Source organism: Prionailurus viverrinus, chromosome C1, assembly GCF_022837055.1.
Source record: "Prionailurus viverrinus isolate Anna chromosome C1, UM_Priviv_1.0, whole genome shotgun sequence".
Lineage (NCBI taxonomy): Eukaryota > Metazoa > Chordata > Mammalia > Carnivora > Felidae > Prionailurus > Prionailurus viverrinus.
Window position 1 is genome coordinate 177,444,795 of NC_062568.1, and position 17,705 is coordinate 177,462,499.

General features: G+C 38.4%; 1 protein-coding gene across 2 annotated transcripts in view; it reads left to right on the plus strand.

Annotated features, from left to right (window-relative positions):
- ATPAF1 (ATP synthase mitochondrial F1 complex assembly factor 1) overlaps positions 1-17,705 on the plus strand; it is a 28,536-nt gene that overhangs the window by 3,089 nt on the left and 7,742 nt on the right. The window contains exons 2-8 of one of the 2 annotated variants that reach the window (XM_047872050.1): positions 123-231; positions 4,967-5,017; positions 5,651-5,713; positions 9,039-9,089; positions 10,267-10,314; positions 14,108-14,203; positions 16,111-16,218. In XM_047872050.1, the coding sequence (XP_047728006.1) occupies positions 123-231; positions 4,967-5,017; positions 5,651-5,713; positions 9,039-9,089; positions 10,267-10,314; positions 14,108-14,203; positions 16,111-16,218 (526 nt within the window). The remainder of the gene's footprint in view (positions 1-122; positions 232-4,966; positions 5,018-5,650; positions 5,714-9,038; positions 9,090-10,266; positions 10,315-14,107; positions 14,204-16,110; positions 16,219-17,705) is intronic. The other variant, XM_047872051.1, reaches the window with a different exon arrangement.

The following is a 17,705-nucleotide window of genomic DNA, read 5'->3' on the forward strand; positions in this document are numbered from 1 at the left end:
AGGCAAATCCTTCAACCTCTGAATGCCTGTGTCCTCTCTCTCTGGAAGTGGAACATGATGCTTTGTTATTTCCAAATCCAAAAAGGCTCAAGTAGTTTAACTTTTGGTTTACCTTTAATCAGATCTGACCCAGCTGCTTTTGAATCCCGACTAGAGAAGCGCAGTGAGTTTCGGAAGCAGCCAGTGGGGCACTCCAGGCAAGGTGACTTCATCAAATGTGTGGAACAGAAGGTAAGACCTGCCCCCTTTGTGTTTTTGGCTCACCAGTGCTCTACCCCCCTGAATGTAGCCTCATTATATTCATCTCAGGCTCCATCCATAAAGGGTATCCTGCTCTTTCTGGCAAGGTGCTGTGGTCGTGGTAGAGATACAGAGGGATGAAAAAGGCATGCTTCTGGGGGGATGCAGTAGAGTGGTCAAAGCAAGGCACACATGGCAGTGGGCTGTAGGGATCAGGGGACAAAAAAGTGCTTCATAGCTATTATTATCCTTAAACAAGAATCAAAGCTGGGGGAAAGCATGTTGAAATCTAATGCAGTGCTTTTCAAACTTTTTGATCATGAGCCACAGTAAGAAATATATTTTACATTGCAGTTCAGTACACACATGTGTATGATTATAACTGAAACAAAGTTTTTACAAAACAATGCTTACTTTTAGTACATGCAATGCATCTTATTTTCTTTTAAAAACCTTTGGTCACAATCTAGTAAATTGATTTCACGACCTATAATTTGAAAAATACTAACCTAGGGGCACCTGGGTCACTCAGTCAGTTAAGCTTCAGACTCTTGATTTTGGCTCAGCTCATGATCTCATCGTGAGATCAAGTCCCACATTGGGCTCCATGCTGAGCGTGGAACCTACTTGTGATTCTCTCTCTCTCTCCCTCTCTCTCTGCCCCTTCCCTGCTCACGTGTGTGTGTGTGCATGCACGCACACACACATACGTGTACTCTCTCAAAAATAAACATTAAAAAAAATACTAATCTAGAGTGGTACATAGAACAACTTGGGGGAAAAAAAAGAAAAAGAACAAATTGGAGTGGGAGAGGCTAACACCAGGAAGGATATGCAGTAATCCAGGTGTAGACTTGAGATAACATACAGTAGAAAATTGGGATTCTGCATTGTGTTTTAGCATGAGAGATTTTTATTTAATTTGGAGAATAACTTTTTTTGCCTTAGGTGTTTTAAATTTTAAGAGAATCTGCTCAGTTTTTTAATAACTGAGTGAGTTCATTACAACAAAAGCAATAGGTACTGGGTTAATCATTGCAAGGTTGGGGAGCAAATTCAACTTCCTATGACAAATATAGTTTACAACTTGATGTGAACAAACAGGTCTCTACTACAATATTTTAACAAATATAATTTCCTATAATAAACATTTATAGTGCCAAGATTACAAGTCAGTAGCTCTTGGAAATATTACTATATTATAAACTTTTAATGTGACATGGGAAAGCTCTTTGTCCCCTTTTGTAAACAGAGTTAGAAATTCAACTTTATGATGACAAGATAAAATGTAAGTAAAATGTAATTTAATTTTTTTTTAATGTTTATTTATTTTTTGAGAGAGAGACAGCACAAGTGAGGAAGGAACAGAGAGAGAGGGAGACACAGAATCTGAAACAAGCTCCAGGCTCTGAACTGTCAGCACAGAGCCTGACGTGGGACTCGAACTCACAAACCGTGAGATCATGACCTGAGCCAAAGCCGGATGCTTAACCGACTGAGCCACCCAGGCGCCCCGAAAATGTAATTTAAATTATGGCAACTCCTGGGTAAATAATGACTTTCTGTCTTTACTATCTAGGTAGATAGAAGAGGGCTAATGACTCCATTCCCAAAGCCTTTTCTTAACTCTGAGTCATCGGTTCCCTACCACATGAGACCCAACATCCCCTTTTTAAAAAAAAAGTTTTTTTAATTCTCCATTTTCTATACTGAAATGGTATGTAGACAATGTAACCCACTGGTGCACATAATTTCAGGGGGAAAAAAATCAATATAATGCCCTAGCTGTAATATAAAGGAAAGAACTTTTTAATAAAATACTTATTTAGTAGATGATATGAATGATATTTTTCTATAATGAATGAATGATACAAATGAAATTTTTATAAGTGAAATTTAGTATCTAAGTTCTTTTTTTTTAATTTTTTTTTTTCAACGTTTATTTATTTTTGGGACAGAGAGAGACAGAGCATGAACGGGGGAGGGGCAGAGAGAGAGGGAGACAGAATCGGAAACAGGCTCCAGGCTCTGAGCCATCAGCCCAGAGCCCGACGCGGGGCTCGAACTCACGGACCGCGAGATCGTGACCTGGCTGAAGTCGGACGCTTAACCGACTGCGCCACCCAGGCGCCCCAAGTATCTAAGTTCTTGAGCACAACTATGCTGTGAAACCTAATGCAGTCATCAGAGGTTTTCGCCTCCATGTGAAATCCCCATGAAGACGTAAGCAGCAAATATTGACTGGTATAGGGGTGTTACATTATTACTTAAAAAAAACTCCCAAATCATAAGCGATGTTGTTTTCAGTGATCCTCATGAGATTCCATAATGTACGACCTTCTTTTAAGTTACATAATAATTGCATTTCTGAAAATTTCAGTGTTTGTTAAAGCCATGTTAAAAAGAGAGAGAGTGAGAGAGAGAGAGAGAGAGATAAAGAAAGAGAATTAGATTCTAGATGCAAGTAATTGTAAAAAGGTTTTTCACTTACAAGGATATTTGGCTAGACCCTGAAAAGTTGTGCAGGATGAGGGAAAATTCATTATGTGGAACTCATCAGCAAGATCACAGCTCCTGGCACCCCTTCCCTTCCCATAAATACAAATGTCTTCATCCAGTCAACTATTGTAATAATAGAAAAGTTGTCCACACAGATTTCCAAAGCATCTGTAGGGGAGTATTAATGTACCCATTTTAATGTTTTATTAAGTGCTCTTGACACTTTGGGCACATACTTTCAACTATAATTTTAATTACCTAATTTCATTATTTCCAAAGCCTACTTTTTTTTATTTTTACATTTTATTTTTTTTTTCAACGTTTTTTACTTATTTTTGGGACAGAGAGAGACAGAGCATGAACAGGGGAGGGGCAGAGAGAGAGGGAGACACAGAATCAGAAACAGGCTCTAGGCTCCGAGCCATCAGCCCAGAGCCTGACGCGGGGCTCGAACTCACGGACCGCGAGATCGTGACCTGGCTGAAGTCAGACGCTTAACCAACTGCGCCACCCAGGCGCCCCTATTTTTACATTTTAACATTTCCAAAATTGTCTTAAAATTGATGTGATCTGAAAGTGTGCTATGTTATTTAGTTAGCGTCATTTTCTGATGCATCAAATAATGGTGCTTCTTTTTTTTTTTTTTTTTTTTTAATTTTTTTTTTTTCAACGTTTATTTATTTTTGGGACAGAGAGAGACAGAGCATGAACGGGGGAGGGGCAGAGAGAGAGGGAGACACAGAATCGGAAACAGGCTCCAGGCTCTGAGCCATCAGCCCAGAGCCTGACGCGGGGCTCGAACTCCCGGACCGAGAGATTGTGACCTGGCTAAAGTCGGACGCTTAACCGACTGCGCCACCCAGGCGCCCCAATAATGGTGCTTCTTAAGAGGTGTCTTAGGGTTAGATAAAACACACTAAGCTTATACTTAGAGCTTAAATTTGTTATTTCTATAAGTGCAAATGGAAATAAAGAATGGATTGGAGGGACATTGTGGGAAAAGAATACATCAGGCTTAGTGAGTAAGAGGAGAAGGCAGCTGTGCAGGTGGAGGGCTTCATTTGTTTTGTTTTCACAACGCATATGAAGGTGAGTGGTATGAAAATGAAATCCATTCTCTCTTTTCTGGAAAGTTTACGTATGAAGGACAGACTGCATTAGGATGCTGCTACAGGATAGGGGTATGACCAAAAAGACCAGGGTGTATCCAATAGATTTTTCTACACCAGACTTTTGTCTAATTTATGGGTACCAGTCTGTGGGCATCATTTATGAAAGGTTTGAATTTGTGAAGGCACAGAATAACAAAAGACAGGGTTTTGTGCAGAAAGTGCTTTTTAGCCTCAGAATCCCAGGTATAGATTATACTCCTTCTGAAAGGCGTGGACTTAAACTAAGAAATTCAGAGGAAGACTCAGAAGAACCCATCCATGCTATCAGAAATCTCAAAAATAGGATTTCCTGGATGTGGCCTTTCTCAGAAATAGTGGGCAGGAGAAGAAATAATCACTAATTTGATGGAGGGAATATTAAGAGTATGTGCTGGAGGGACGTCTGAGTGGCTCAGTTGGTTAAGCGTCTGACTTCTGCTCGGGTCATGATCTCACGGTTCATGGTTCAAGCCCTGCGCCAGGCTCTGTGCTGACAGCTCAAAGCCTGGAGCCTACTTCAGATTCTGTGTCTCCCCCTCTGTGCCCCTCCCCTACTCATGTTCTCTCTCTCTCAAAAATAAGATTAAAAAAAAAATTAAAAAGAGTGTGTGCTGGAAAACACTCTAGTCTGATGAGGATGGCTGCCATCAGAAGTGCTGTCACAGATAAGAAGTAGCCTTGGAAAATACATTTTTTCATTTCTTGCCTTCTTTGTGGCTCACTATGGAGCAGATCAGAGAGAGCAGAGCGCAGGAAACCCAAGCAGCTCTCATTCTGGGAAGGAGTCCCTCATGTCTATAGTGGCAGGTATGGAATGGACTCTCAGTACCATTAGATGGTAGTTACTAACAAAGAATCTTTTTTCATCTCTGTATCTCAAAAGCTTAGTCATAGAAAAGTTATATCACAAACAATAACTCTTCGAACAGTGTGTACAGTTACTATATAGAATAGAGAAAAGTGAGTTCTGTAGTGTCAAATTACTAAAATGAGATATTGGGCCCTTCACCTAGCTTAGTGGTCTTTTTCTTATGAGTAAAGCACAGATAAATATCCTGTCTCAACATGTATTTCAGACAGACCCCTTGGGGAAACAGCCTGTGAGCAGAGGATTCACTAAGGACAAGGTAGGTTTCTAATTAAAGATCCAAGTCGGGAGTCATGTGGAACATCTATAACAAGAGGCTGCAAATTTGAACATATTTACCGTGGTTCAGCAATTTGACGATTTTTTTTTTCCCAACTGTGGAGATGAGAAATATTTCTAAAAATGTTTATGTCCTTGATATAACCTCTAGCATAGTCTGGGTCCCGGGGGTGCTATGGGAAATATGAAGTAAATACAGTAATATAGAAATAAAGATACCCTTTCTTTCTATAGGAAGTATTTTTTTGAAAGATCAAAGCATGTTTACGCTCATTTAATTTGCAAATAAGGAGCCACCTTTGATAGAATAGCAGTTAAGGTAACAACCAGATTTTCTTCTCTTACCAGCTACAAGGTGCTGTAGTGCTCATTAGTGAGGATGAAGCATTCAGAAAGTACGTATAGATACTCTCCAGGAATAGTACTGTGAAAATCTGCCTGGGCTTAGGGGTTTACTTCTCTGGGCATGCAGATTTTCTTATACATGTTTTCTACTTACTGAAGATCTGCTCCACTGTCCTGATATGTTGCATCTGACAAGGCTTATAGATAGAGCTAAGCTATTTTATTTTTTAAATTGTGGATGTTAATTGCCTTTTATTTTGTCATCCAGACTCTCAGTTCAATCTTTAACATTGAGATGGTGAAAGACAAAACTGCAGAAGAAATAAGACAGGTAATGAATGAAAATGGATTGGCATACTTGATGAAAATGTGTGCTCTGTAAACCAAATCTGGAAGTAGAAAGCAGCATACATTTCTTGATACCTTTTTCTAGCCAAAATGAAAGGTGGTCATAGAAAGGAAAGGTTATGAATTACATGAAAAAGAATGGCATAAGAAAGCTTGTCCTTATTGGTTTTACTCCTATATGTCTCACCAACTCACATTTCGCCTTTCTGTTCCATTCCTGTTGCCCACATCTTATTTAAAATCATCCATACTGGGGTGCCTGAGTGGCTTAGTCCGTTAAGCATCCAACTCTTGATTTCTGCTCAAGTCATGATCTCATGATCTCACCAGGCTCTGCACTGGTGTGGAGCCTGCTTAAGATTCTCTCTCTTCCTCTCTCTGCCCCTCCTCTGCTCATGTGCACTCCCTTCTCTCTCTCTCAAAAAATAAAATAATCAGTACCGTTTCCTGGCTTGCTGTACTACCTGTCTGAATAGGTTTCCCTGCTCTTGTTTCTCGCTGCTTTTCCACCTCTCATAACCTTACCAGTTTCATTATGGAGAAGCATAGTATATTGGTTAAGAACACAGACTCTAGGCCAACCTGCCAGTTTTAAGTCCTGGCTCTGCCACTCTACATGAATGACTTTGATAAGTTAGTTGATCTCTCTGGGTCTTAGTTTCCCTATCTGTAAAGTGAAGATAATAATAGTACTTATCTCTTAGAGGTATTTGAGGAATTAAATGAGTTAATATTTATAAAGCATATAGAACAGTGCCTGGCACAGAGTGAGTGCTACATTTGTATTTTTAAGTAAATGAATAAAAATAAGTATTTTGTTAGTAACCCGCTTGCAAATGTTCAGTGACTTCCCATATTCATTTGCTTAGCATTCAGAGTCTTCTGTTATAGGCTCTCCTTCAGGAAACTTTCTGGACACTTCAAAGCACTTACCATCTATGCTGCCTGTTTGGTCATTCCACATGCCTTGATTTGCATTGCTATTTACATTTTCATGTCTGTGATTCTTTTCTCTCTAATTAGACTATAATTGATCTATTGGTATTCTTTGTAATTCCATTAATTATTTTAGGTATATTGAGAAAATCAAAATCATAATAAAAGCAGTAGACTGTGTGTCAGGTCCTGTACTTAATGCTTCATATGCACTATTTCATTAAATTCTCATAACTGCCTTGTAAAGTAGGTGCTATTACTTCCAATTTACAACTGAGGAAACTGTAAGATTAAGTAACTTAGTCAGTGGTAGAGCTGGGACTCAGACCCCTGTCTGTTTGACTCTGCTTCATATTCCCTTTCCGGAAGTTGTGCCAGTTGCCACGAGTTTTCTTCAGGTGCTGTATCATTTGTTTCAGCAGAAGCATTTATTGAATACCTATTAAATGTCAGATTGTATGTCAGACCCATAAATTAAATGAGAGAATCCCTTACTCTCAAGGAGTTTTAACCTAGTAGAAGGACAGACACAAAAACAGATAAGAACAGCACAGGTTCTAACTTCTGTTAATAGAGGCTTATGCAAAGTCTGTAGGAGACCTCAAACTGTCTTTGGGAAGAAGTGCCAATAGAAAGTGGACACCAAGCATGTCCTTTAGGAGAGACAAAAGCCAGGCCCAAGCAGCTTGATCATGTGATGGATATCATTCAGACTTACAATTTTAGACATAAGTTTGTGTTTGTTAAAAGAATTTTGAGTAACCAAGATCAACTGTGTTAGTAAACATCTGTCCATTCTATAAATTTCAGTGTTGTTTCATGACCTATCTACTAATATAGATTAAATAAAAATAGCTGGATGTGCTGTCCTTAAAATGAAAAGACAGTGTCTGACATGCAAAAAAAAAAAAAAAAAAAAAAGGCAAAGCAACTTTAGTCTGCATTGACAGAGTGATTTGCCCAGGTCCTAGGAGGTAATAGTCCTCTATACTCTGTGTTGGTTAGATCATACTTTGATTAGTGTCTTCAGTTAGGGCTCACCCATCTTTTTTTTTTTTTTTTAATTTTTTTTTTATTAACTTCTTTTTTATTTTTTTAAAATTTACATCCAAATTAGTTAGCATATACTGCAACAATGATTTCAGGAGTAGATTCCTTAGTGCCCCTTACCTATTTAGCCCATCCCCCCTCCTACAACCCCTCCAGTAACCCTCAGTTTGTTCTCCATATTTATGAGTCTTCTCTGTTTTTTCCCCCTCCCTGTTTTTATATTATTTTTGTTTCCCTTCCCTTATGTTCATCTTATGTTCCCTTATGTTCATCCCTTATGTTTTGTCTCTTAAAGTCCTCATATGAGTGAAGTCATATGATTTTTGTCTTTCTCTGACTAATTTCACTTAACATGATACCCTCCAGTTCCCTCCATGTAGTTGCAAATGGCAAGATTTCATTCTTTTTGACTGTAGGTCTCACCCATCTTAATGAAAATGTTGACAAAGCAGAGAATCTCTAAAGGAAGGTGGCCTGTTCTTCAAAAGCTCACTCAGGTGTCACCTTGGCTGCGATGCCTTCCCCAACTTCTGTGCCTTTGCTGATGCTGTCATTCTCTGCTTAGACTATGTCTCTTCTATGGTGTTTGTCTTCCCAGCCTCCTTGTTCACCCAGCTAACCCCTGTTCATTCTTCAGGATGCAGCAAAAGTATCCCTTCCTCTGGCACTCATTCCCTAACTTGGGTTAAGTGCCTCTTTGTTGCCCTCAGAGCACCTTGTCTCTGGTTTGCATTATAATTCTGTTGTGCTAAGCACAAACCTACTTTATTTCAGCTAGTCTTCACAACAATCCTGTTAGGTTGGTTTTATTGCTATTTTACTGATGATTATATTGATGTTATATAGTGATTTCTAATAATTTGCCCAAAGTAGCATGGCCAGCAAATGATTGGAGCTGGGATTTGCATCCAGGTCTGCCTGACTCCAGACACTGAGTTCTGAATGACTGATGTCCTGGCTGTCTGACAAGGCCCACAGTTGGCTGGGGAATATGAGTTTGGGGAAGGGAAAAAGAAGATAAAAGAGCATGTCTGTTACATACAGGCACATCACATCTTGAGAGAAATGATTAACAAGATCATGGAATCCATTTGTCCATTCCTGGCAGGAATTTGTTACAGAGTTACAGTTTAATCATCTAGAAGAGTAGATGGTATTAAATCTTTTTTGTAATCATGTACTAGTAATAAAAGCATCACGTTGGGTTTTCTTCCCTGTTGTCAAATAGCATATTACTCTGAGCAATGAAAGCTGTCATCATTTCTTGGCGCAGGTTGAAAAGATTACCCACATGTCACAGACACCCTCTCTTTTTTGTACAGATTTGGCAGCAGTATTTTGCAGCAAAAGATACAGTCTACGCAGTTATTCCTGTAAGTAGTTTGGAGGGGAAAATGAAAGTGTTATAACATGAAGGTCAGGTCTCTACCCTTAGCAGGCAGTTGCCTTTACTTTCCAATGTTTATTGCCTCTTGAGAACTTACATTTATAGCTCTGAGGGTTTTTATTATGCCCTAAACACCAAAGATTGGAAGCTCCATATGGTATATTTATGGCTCTTGTTTTCCCTCTTTCTGGTTTAGAAATGTCTCTTAGACTCAAGTCTCTGGCAAGGGAGCATGGTATAAGTTCATGTTGCTGAGCAATTTCCAAATGTATTTTACTTCTTTTTGGTGTTTCCCAGCCACGCTGTTGGAATTTCAGGCAGGGCCTCTAGCATAGCTTTTCTTCCCCTTTTGTCTATAAGTGACCTATTACTGAGCTGACTTAGAGCCTCCTCCTAGGCTTTTTCTGGCATTTCCCCTTAGCAAGTGGTGTTTTCTTTATTTTTTCCCTGCTTGAAATTGCTGTCTTGGAGATAGTCACTGGCCACTGCTTGACCATTGAGGTTTGTGTCTGGGAAGGGGTGCTGCTGGCTTCTTCTGGTTCGGTGCCCTTACAATGACTTCTGCCATAAGGAAGTATTCGATGTACTGGATTATCAGCTAGTTCTTCCACTATTCTTCTTTCCTAAAGAGGAAGCCATTTAAGTTGAGTTATATCAAGCACACAAATAGATACTGAATTTACATGTATGAGTTTAAGATTAAGGAGGTAAACTTAGAGATGGAAAAATAAAGCCAGGCCTTTTGGTTGCTCTGAGAGTATTGCTATCATTTTTTCCCCACCTCTTACATGTATATACCCTTGCCCTTCATGAGCTCAACAACCAAAAGGATCTATATTTTTTGTGATATTTTAGATCTCTAATACCGACTCATTGTTTGAACAGGCATTCTTGGCTCTCCCTCAGACAGCCTCAGTGGCACTTGGCAGAGTCCCTTGCAGAGTTTGGAACATTTGAAATATCCACTCTTGACGTGTAGTTCTGACAACGAGCAGCAAAACATAACATCACATTTTTCTCTCTGTCATAAGAGGGATTTGTAAATAATAGAACTTAAGAGATATTTTTAGTAATATTGAATAGAGTTCAATATTGGTGAATTTAAGTGTGGTTGAGGCCTTATGTCTTCTTGTTTTTGAATTTTCTTCTTTTCTGACCTGTAGGAAGAGAAGTTTGACTTGATCTGGACCCGAGCTCAGTCCTGTCCAACAGTAAGTTTGTAGTGGTCGTATGAGGATTGCTTATCAATTCTACCAAATAAGGATATTTTCTAGCCAATCTCTTCATACTCCATACTATCTCACATGTTATAGTGTTCTGTTTATTTAAGAAAGATGCTCACATGCTGACTCTACTGATAAGTGAGATTTTCAGCCTTAAGAAATCATGGGACTTATTTGTCCCAATAAGTGTCTCTGGCTTTTTAGCCCTGTGACACAGTGTAGCCCTTTCTGATTTGGATCTCTTTCAGTATAAGCGAATGTGGGAGGCAACACCTGAGACCTTAATAATTTCACCTTCCTTTAATGTTCTGTTTTATTGGCAGTTTCTTTTTGATTTTGGCCATGCTATCCTGATTGTATGTGCCTAAGGAATTATGAGATTGTTGCTGGAGTAATGAGCTGCCAGAAGACCTTAGGAAAAGGGAATTGGTGAGGTGGACCAGCCGATTTGGTGTCTGTAATAATTTCTAAGATTCTCGAATAGATTTTCCAAACATTACTGAGAGAAAATAAAAACATCTAAGTAAATGGAGAGATGTATACTATGGTCATGAATTGAATGACTCACTATCGGTGTCCTTTCCCCCCAAACTGATCTCTAGAGTAAATATCTCAGTCAAAATCCCAGTAGGCTTTTTTTTCTTTAAAGAAATTGACAGAGTGATTTTAAAAATTATCTGGATATCCAGAGGACCTAGAATAACAAAATGATTTTGAAAAAAAGAACAGTTAGAGGACTTACATTTCATGATTTCAAGAATTAATATAAAGCTACAATAATGAAGACAATGTGTTATTGGCATAAAGATAGACATATAGATCAACAGAACCGAAGAGAGAATCCAGAAATAGACCAACATGTGTGGTCAGTTATTTTTTAGCAAAGGTGCCAAGGTAATTAAATGGGGAAAGGATAATCTCTTCAACAAATGGTACAAAACAGTTTGGCTTTCCATATGCAAAAAAATGAATCTCTACTCTTGCCTCATACTGTATCCAAAAATTAACTCAAGACAGATAATAGATGTAAATGTAACTTCTTAAAAAAGCAATCTTAGGTTGAATGTTAGTGATCTTGAGTTTGGCAGAGATTTCTTAAGTATATCACAAAAGGCCCAAACTATAAAAGAAAAAAACAAATCAGTAAATCAGATTTCATCAAAATTAAAATTTTCTACCTGTATTCTCATGTTTATAGCAGCATTACTCCCAATAGCTCAAATATGGAAGCAATCCAAGTGTCCACTGATGGATGAATAAACAAAATGTGGTATATACACCCAATAGAAAATTATTTAGCCTTAAAAAGGAAGGAAATTCTGACACATGCTACAATGTGAATGAACCTTGAAGACATTATACTCAGTGAAATAAACCAGTTACAAAAGGACAAATACTGTATGATTCCACTTATAGATCTAGAATAGGTGTAGGTACCTAGAATAGTCAAATTCGTGGACAGAAAGTAGAAAGATGGTTGCCAGGGGATGGGGGAACAGGGGATGAGGAGTTCCCGTTTAATGGGTATGGGGTTTTAGTCTGGAAAAATTTTAAAAAGTGGAGATGGATGGTGGTGATGGTTGTACAACAGTGCGAATGTACTTGATGCCACTAAATTGTAAACTTAAGAATAGTTAAAATGTGGGGCTTCTGGGTGGCTTAGTCAGTTGAGCATCCGACTTCAGCTTAGGTCATGATCTCACAGTTCAGGAGTTCAAGCCCACATCGGGCTCTGTGCTGATAGCTCAGAACCTAGAGCCTGCTTCAGATTCTCTGTCTCCCTCTCTCTGCTCCTCCCCCACTCACACTCTCTCTCTCAAAAATAAGTAATAAAATAAGCATTAAAAAAATTAAAAATAATTAAAATGATAACTTTTATGTTACATATACTTTACCACAATAAATAAAAAATAAAACTCTACTTTTCAAAAGACATTGTTATGAAATTTGAAAAGACAAGCCACAGACTGGGAGAAAATATTTGCAAGACATGTATTGACAAGTGACTTGTACCTAGGAATATATTAAAAACTCCTACAACTTAAGAAGACAGGCAACCCAATTAAAAAATGGGCAAAAGATTCAAACAATTCACCAGTGAAGTGGAATGGCAGATAAGCACCTGAAAAGATGCTCAATATTATTATTCATAATGGGAACTGCAAATTAAAACCACAGTGAGATACCACTAAAATGACCAGAATTAAAAAGACTGACTATACCAAGTGTTGGTGAGGATGTGGAATAACTGGAACTCTCATATACTGCTGATATAATTGTGTAAAACGGTAAAAGCACTTTAGAAAACAGACTGACAGATTCTTTAAAAGTTAAACATATACCTGACATACCACCCCGTTATTCTACTCCCTAGATATTTTCCCAAGAATTGAAAGCATATGTTCATATAACACAAATGTTCATAGCAGCTTTATTTGTAATAACCAAATATTGAAAGATACCCAAATCTATCACAGGTACATAAAGAAATTGGTGGTGAGGGTGCTATGTGTATATATACATATACAGTGGGATAATATTCAGCAATAAGAACAAATGAACTATTGGGCAGCTCAGTTGGTTAAGTATCTGACCTCAGCTCAAGTCATTTTCTCACAGTTCATGCATTTGAGCCCTGCATTGAGCTGTGTGCTGACAGCTTAGAACCTAGAGCCTATTTCAGATTCTGTGTCTCCCTCTCTCTCTCTGCCCCTCCCCCACTCGCTCATGCTCTCTCTCTCTCTCTCTCTTTCAAAAAATAAATAAACATTAAAAAAAGGAGGAATGAACTATTGATACATGCAAAAACATGGATAGATCACAGAACAATTACACAGAATGAAAGAAATCATACAAAAGAAGTATAGATTATTTGGTTCCATTTTTACAAAATTCTAGAAAATGTACCCTGACCAGGAGTGACAGAAATCAAATCAGTTGCCTGTTAGCTAGGCACTGATTTTATGTCATCTAATAAAAATAAAATAGAGCCTGAGTGGTTGGTCATAAGGGGACAGTTCGTGACTAACATGCATTGGACTGTTTTTACTTTGTTTTGTTCTGGCACCATTCTCTTTACCACTCATCCCCAATTCTAAACATCTTAAACCTAAAACTAATCATTTCTTTGTGTTTAGAACCATGCTCCAGTATCAGCCTCAAATGATAGAATAGAAAGCAATTGTAATAATTGGAACAAAAGTTAATTCAGCATTAGAAAGTTTACACATTGAAAAACTCATATTATCAGTAGAAGAACAGATAAATTGTGATAAACTTCTAGAGTAGAATTTCATACAACAGTGAAAATTGAGTTAGAGTTTTATTTATCAACATAGACAAATCTCAGAAGTATAGTGTGAAGTGAAAAAAGCAAGTTGCCAAGTGTACGTATAGTTTGGTAAGATTTAAATTTTTAAACATGCAACAGGTTTTTAAACATGTAATACATATTTCTTGTTTATGGATATGTGCATGCACTTTAAAGTATAAAAACCTCAAAGAGAATGACAGACACCAAATGCAGGATAAATGTTACTCTGGAATGGGATTAGAATGGGTGACAGAGAAAGAAACCTTCAGTTGGATCTCTAATGCTTTCATTCTTAGGTGGATTGGGAAGTATATGACTATTTGTTAGATTATCATTTATGAATTTCATAATTTAAAAAGTGTTTAAAGACCAAACAGTGAAGAAATGGAGCAAATGATATAAGTGGTTGGACGTAGAACAAATGAGTTTATTTATTCATCTATATCCTTGTGTATTTATTTCCCATAGTTTCTATGTGCACTACCAAGAAGGGAAGGTTATGAGTTCTTTGTAGGACAATGGACAGGTACTGAACTCCACTTCACTGCACTTATAAATATTCAGGTAGGTGGCCTGTACTCATCCCCTAGAAGAAGGAGTCTTCCTTTGTGGGACTATGACCCCTTGCTGAGGTTTGAAGACACAGTATCTACTAACTCCCAGCAGTATTTGCTTTGGTATTGATGAATTGTCATACTTTGTGTATCGGACTAGCTGTCTAGACCCTAGTCAATACCTAGAAATTGGAAAAGACCCCAAAACATATTTTCTGACTGCATCTGGTCTCTTGTGTCTCTTCCCCAGACCTCTATACCATTTGCTGCATGTGCCTCACTTAACAAACATGGGTGAACTATGATGGTTATCTTTTTAACCCTAAGGTAGATTCCACGTCTTGCTTGTGTTTTGTTAACCAAGTCAGCACTTTCCAAGATGCTAGATGCATAGTTTCCATTCCATAGATGTCATTTTGTTTGCTTCCTTCCATCCTTTCTCTTTCTTTGTTTTATTCCCAAATATTAAATTAAGAAATTCAATCTAAAGCATTTGAAACTTTTAAAAAAGAAGTCAGTAGTTTAAATCAGATCATAACTAGGATTTATATTATATATTTGGAGGCCAAATCTGGCCCCCAAATCCACAAGCTTGTAATTATAATGGCTTTGAACACGGGGGAAAAAGAAGTACAAGATAGAATAAGAGTTTCTTCATTTCTGTATCCCATGTGATTATATGCTAAAATTGTATCATGTTTGTTAACAAAAACAAAGGCAGGGTGTGGGTGGGAGAGAAAAAGCAGAATGAGGGGGCAGACTTTACTTTTTTTTGTGGATGAATTAAAAATAACATTTATTGGGCACATACTATAATAGCCAACCCTTGATGTACTTACTATATGCCAGGTGTTTTATATACATCATGCTTTTTAATCCTCACAAATGTCCCATGAGATAGTTACGGTCATTATTTCTCTAGAGAGAAGAACATGAGCCCATGCTAGGAAGTTAGGAAGCTAATATAGATGAGTGTGGTAATAGGTGCCAGGGCTAGATTTGATTGACTCAAAACTCTGTGAACTGAACCATTATGCCACTGTGTTAGGGATGATGTTCGGACTTGGAGACCTGTGAGACAAGGTCCCTGCCCTCCTGAAGCTCTTAGACAAGAAAAAAATCCAGAAACATAATTATGATCAAAATGATCAATATATTTGAAGTATATGGGGGGGGGGGACTGAGAGGCTGAACCCTAGCAATAGTTAGGTATTGATAGTTAGAAAGACTCTTGCTGAAATTTAGAGATGAAACCCAGAGATCTTTTTTAAATGTATAGTTGTTTCCTCCTGTACTATATGAAGGCTTTAACTTTGAACCCAGCCTCTGTTCCTAGTCTGGACTGAGGTCTGATAACCACTACCCTCTCCACTCTTCATGAAATTATGATGTTCCCATTCTTCTTTTCCCCCCTATCTCCCACTCAGATTATATTTTAAAACTGCACATTACAAATCTGGCCCATGTGCAAACTCTCCAGCTGTTTGCTGCAGCTTAAAAGAGCTCAGTCTTCAGAGCCAGCCAAGGGGAGTAGATTTCAACTGTGAAATGCACTAGTCCATAAAAGTGGCAATTACACAGGCATATTGCTTTCTTTAGAACTTGATTTGGTAGCTGCTTGTGCCGTTTTGTTTTTAAATATATGGCCATGATGAAGGATTCACTGCCTACTGTAAACATTTTCTGGGAAAAAAGCCAAACCCTTTTCAATTGAAGACACAAATAACACTGTGCAAACTGTCAGTTTCACGGTGCCTTGGCAAGCCTGACCATCCCCCCACCTACTGGTCCTCTGACTCACTGGCCACCCAAGGGGCTGTTAAGAGCCCAAATTTCCTCCAGACTCTCTATTGCTTTGAAATTGCAGTTTTGTGTGGTAGTACCTTATTGAGCCTTGATAAGTGTTTGTCCTTACAGACCCGAGGGGATGCTGCAGCCAGCCAGTTGGTTTTATATCACTACCCTGAACTTAAGGAGGAAAAGGGCATAGTGCTGATGACAGCAGAAATGGATACCACATTTCTGGTAAGAATTAACTTTCATCTCTTTGGATTTACTTGGTGGCCCTGAAGGTGCTATCCTTCTGCCAAAGATCATGAGAGGTAAAATTCCAGAGACCTACATGTACTTGTTTCTTACTTAAAGTTGGTCATAATTTTGTCTCGCAAGAGCTCCTCCAAGTTGAAGTTAGTGCAATCACTAACTCAATCACTTATTCACAATTTTGAAGTCCATAAGCTCTGAAAACAAGGTTTCCTCATAATTCATTTGGTCACAAAACCTTACCTGACTAGAACTTACTTGGTAGCTAAATCTTCATTTAAACTGATGTAAGGCCACTTATAGTCCTTATTAATCCCACTTGATGTAGAATAGTCATACATTTTACTAAGGAAATATTAATGTGTTTGATTATGGGGTGTTGCCTAATGTACCTATCGCCTTTATAGAATACAATAATTCTGACTCCAAAACACATCTGGCCCGAAGGGTTTCAAGTAAGAGAGTGTGGACAAGCAAATGGCTTCTTAAGTATAAGGAAGAGTTCAAAGTCTAGAATAGTTCTCAATCTCTTATCTTCCTGCACACTGTTCATGTGTACTACCTTCATCATACATAGTGATTTCTCTTCCTCCTTTTCCTGTAGAGCATCAACCATATGTCCATAGGTAATGATGTCCATTGTGTTTGTTCTTTCTGTATATCCAGGGCCAGGAGCAGTTTTATGGTTCTTGTACAGCTGGTTTGTCTAGTCCTTGCTCATTTCTGTCTCTCTTATTTGGCAGGATTTAAGTTCAGGATGTCCTCAAGACAGTGGACACTTTAGTGCCTCTTCCCCCCAAGATTCATTACAGCACCCATTTATTTTTCCTCTCTCTCTTTACCAGCCACTTACAGAGAAGGAAAAAGTGAGGACACTTAGCTGGTATCTCATAGTAGCAGTAAGCCCCAAGTCTGGAACCAGAACTGGAACTCTTCTTCCCTATTATCCCTAAAACTGTTCAGTCCTATTTCTCCCATTCTTCTTTCCACCATCACACTCAACTGGCAGTCACCCAAAATCCTATCCAAGAGAATGGAGTTGCCATTAACTTAGATAGATAAGATTTCAGGAAGAACAGATTTGAGAGGAAGATCTGGAGCTCAATTTTGGATATATTAAATCTGAGATAACTTTTAGATATCCAAGCGGTAGGCAGTAGAACTCCAGTGAGCCTGGAGTTCAGGGGGGAGGTCCAGGCTGGAGATATAAATATGGGAGTTGTCAGCAGGCAGATTATTATTTAAAACCATGAGACTGGGGGTGCCTGGATGGCTCAGGCAGTTGCACATCCACCTCTTGATTTCGGCTCAGGTCATGATCTCATGGTCTGTGGGTTTGTGAGATTGAGCTGTGTGTGGAATTGTCTCCTCTCTCACAGTAAATAAATAAACATTAAAAACAAAAACAAAACCATGAGACTGAATGAAATCACCAAGGAAGTAAATGAAGATAAAAAGAAAAGAGGTCT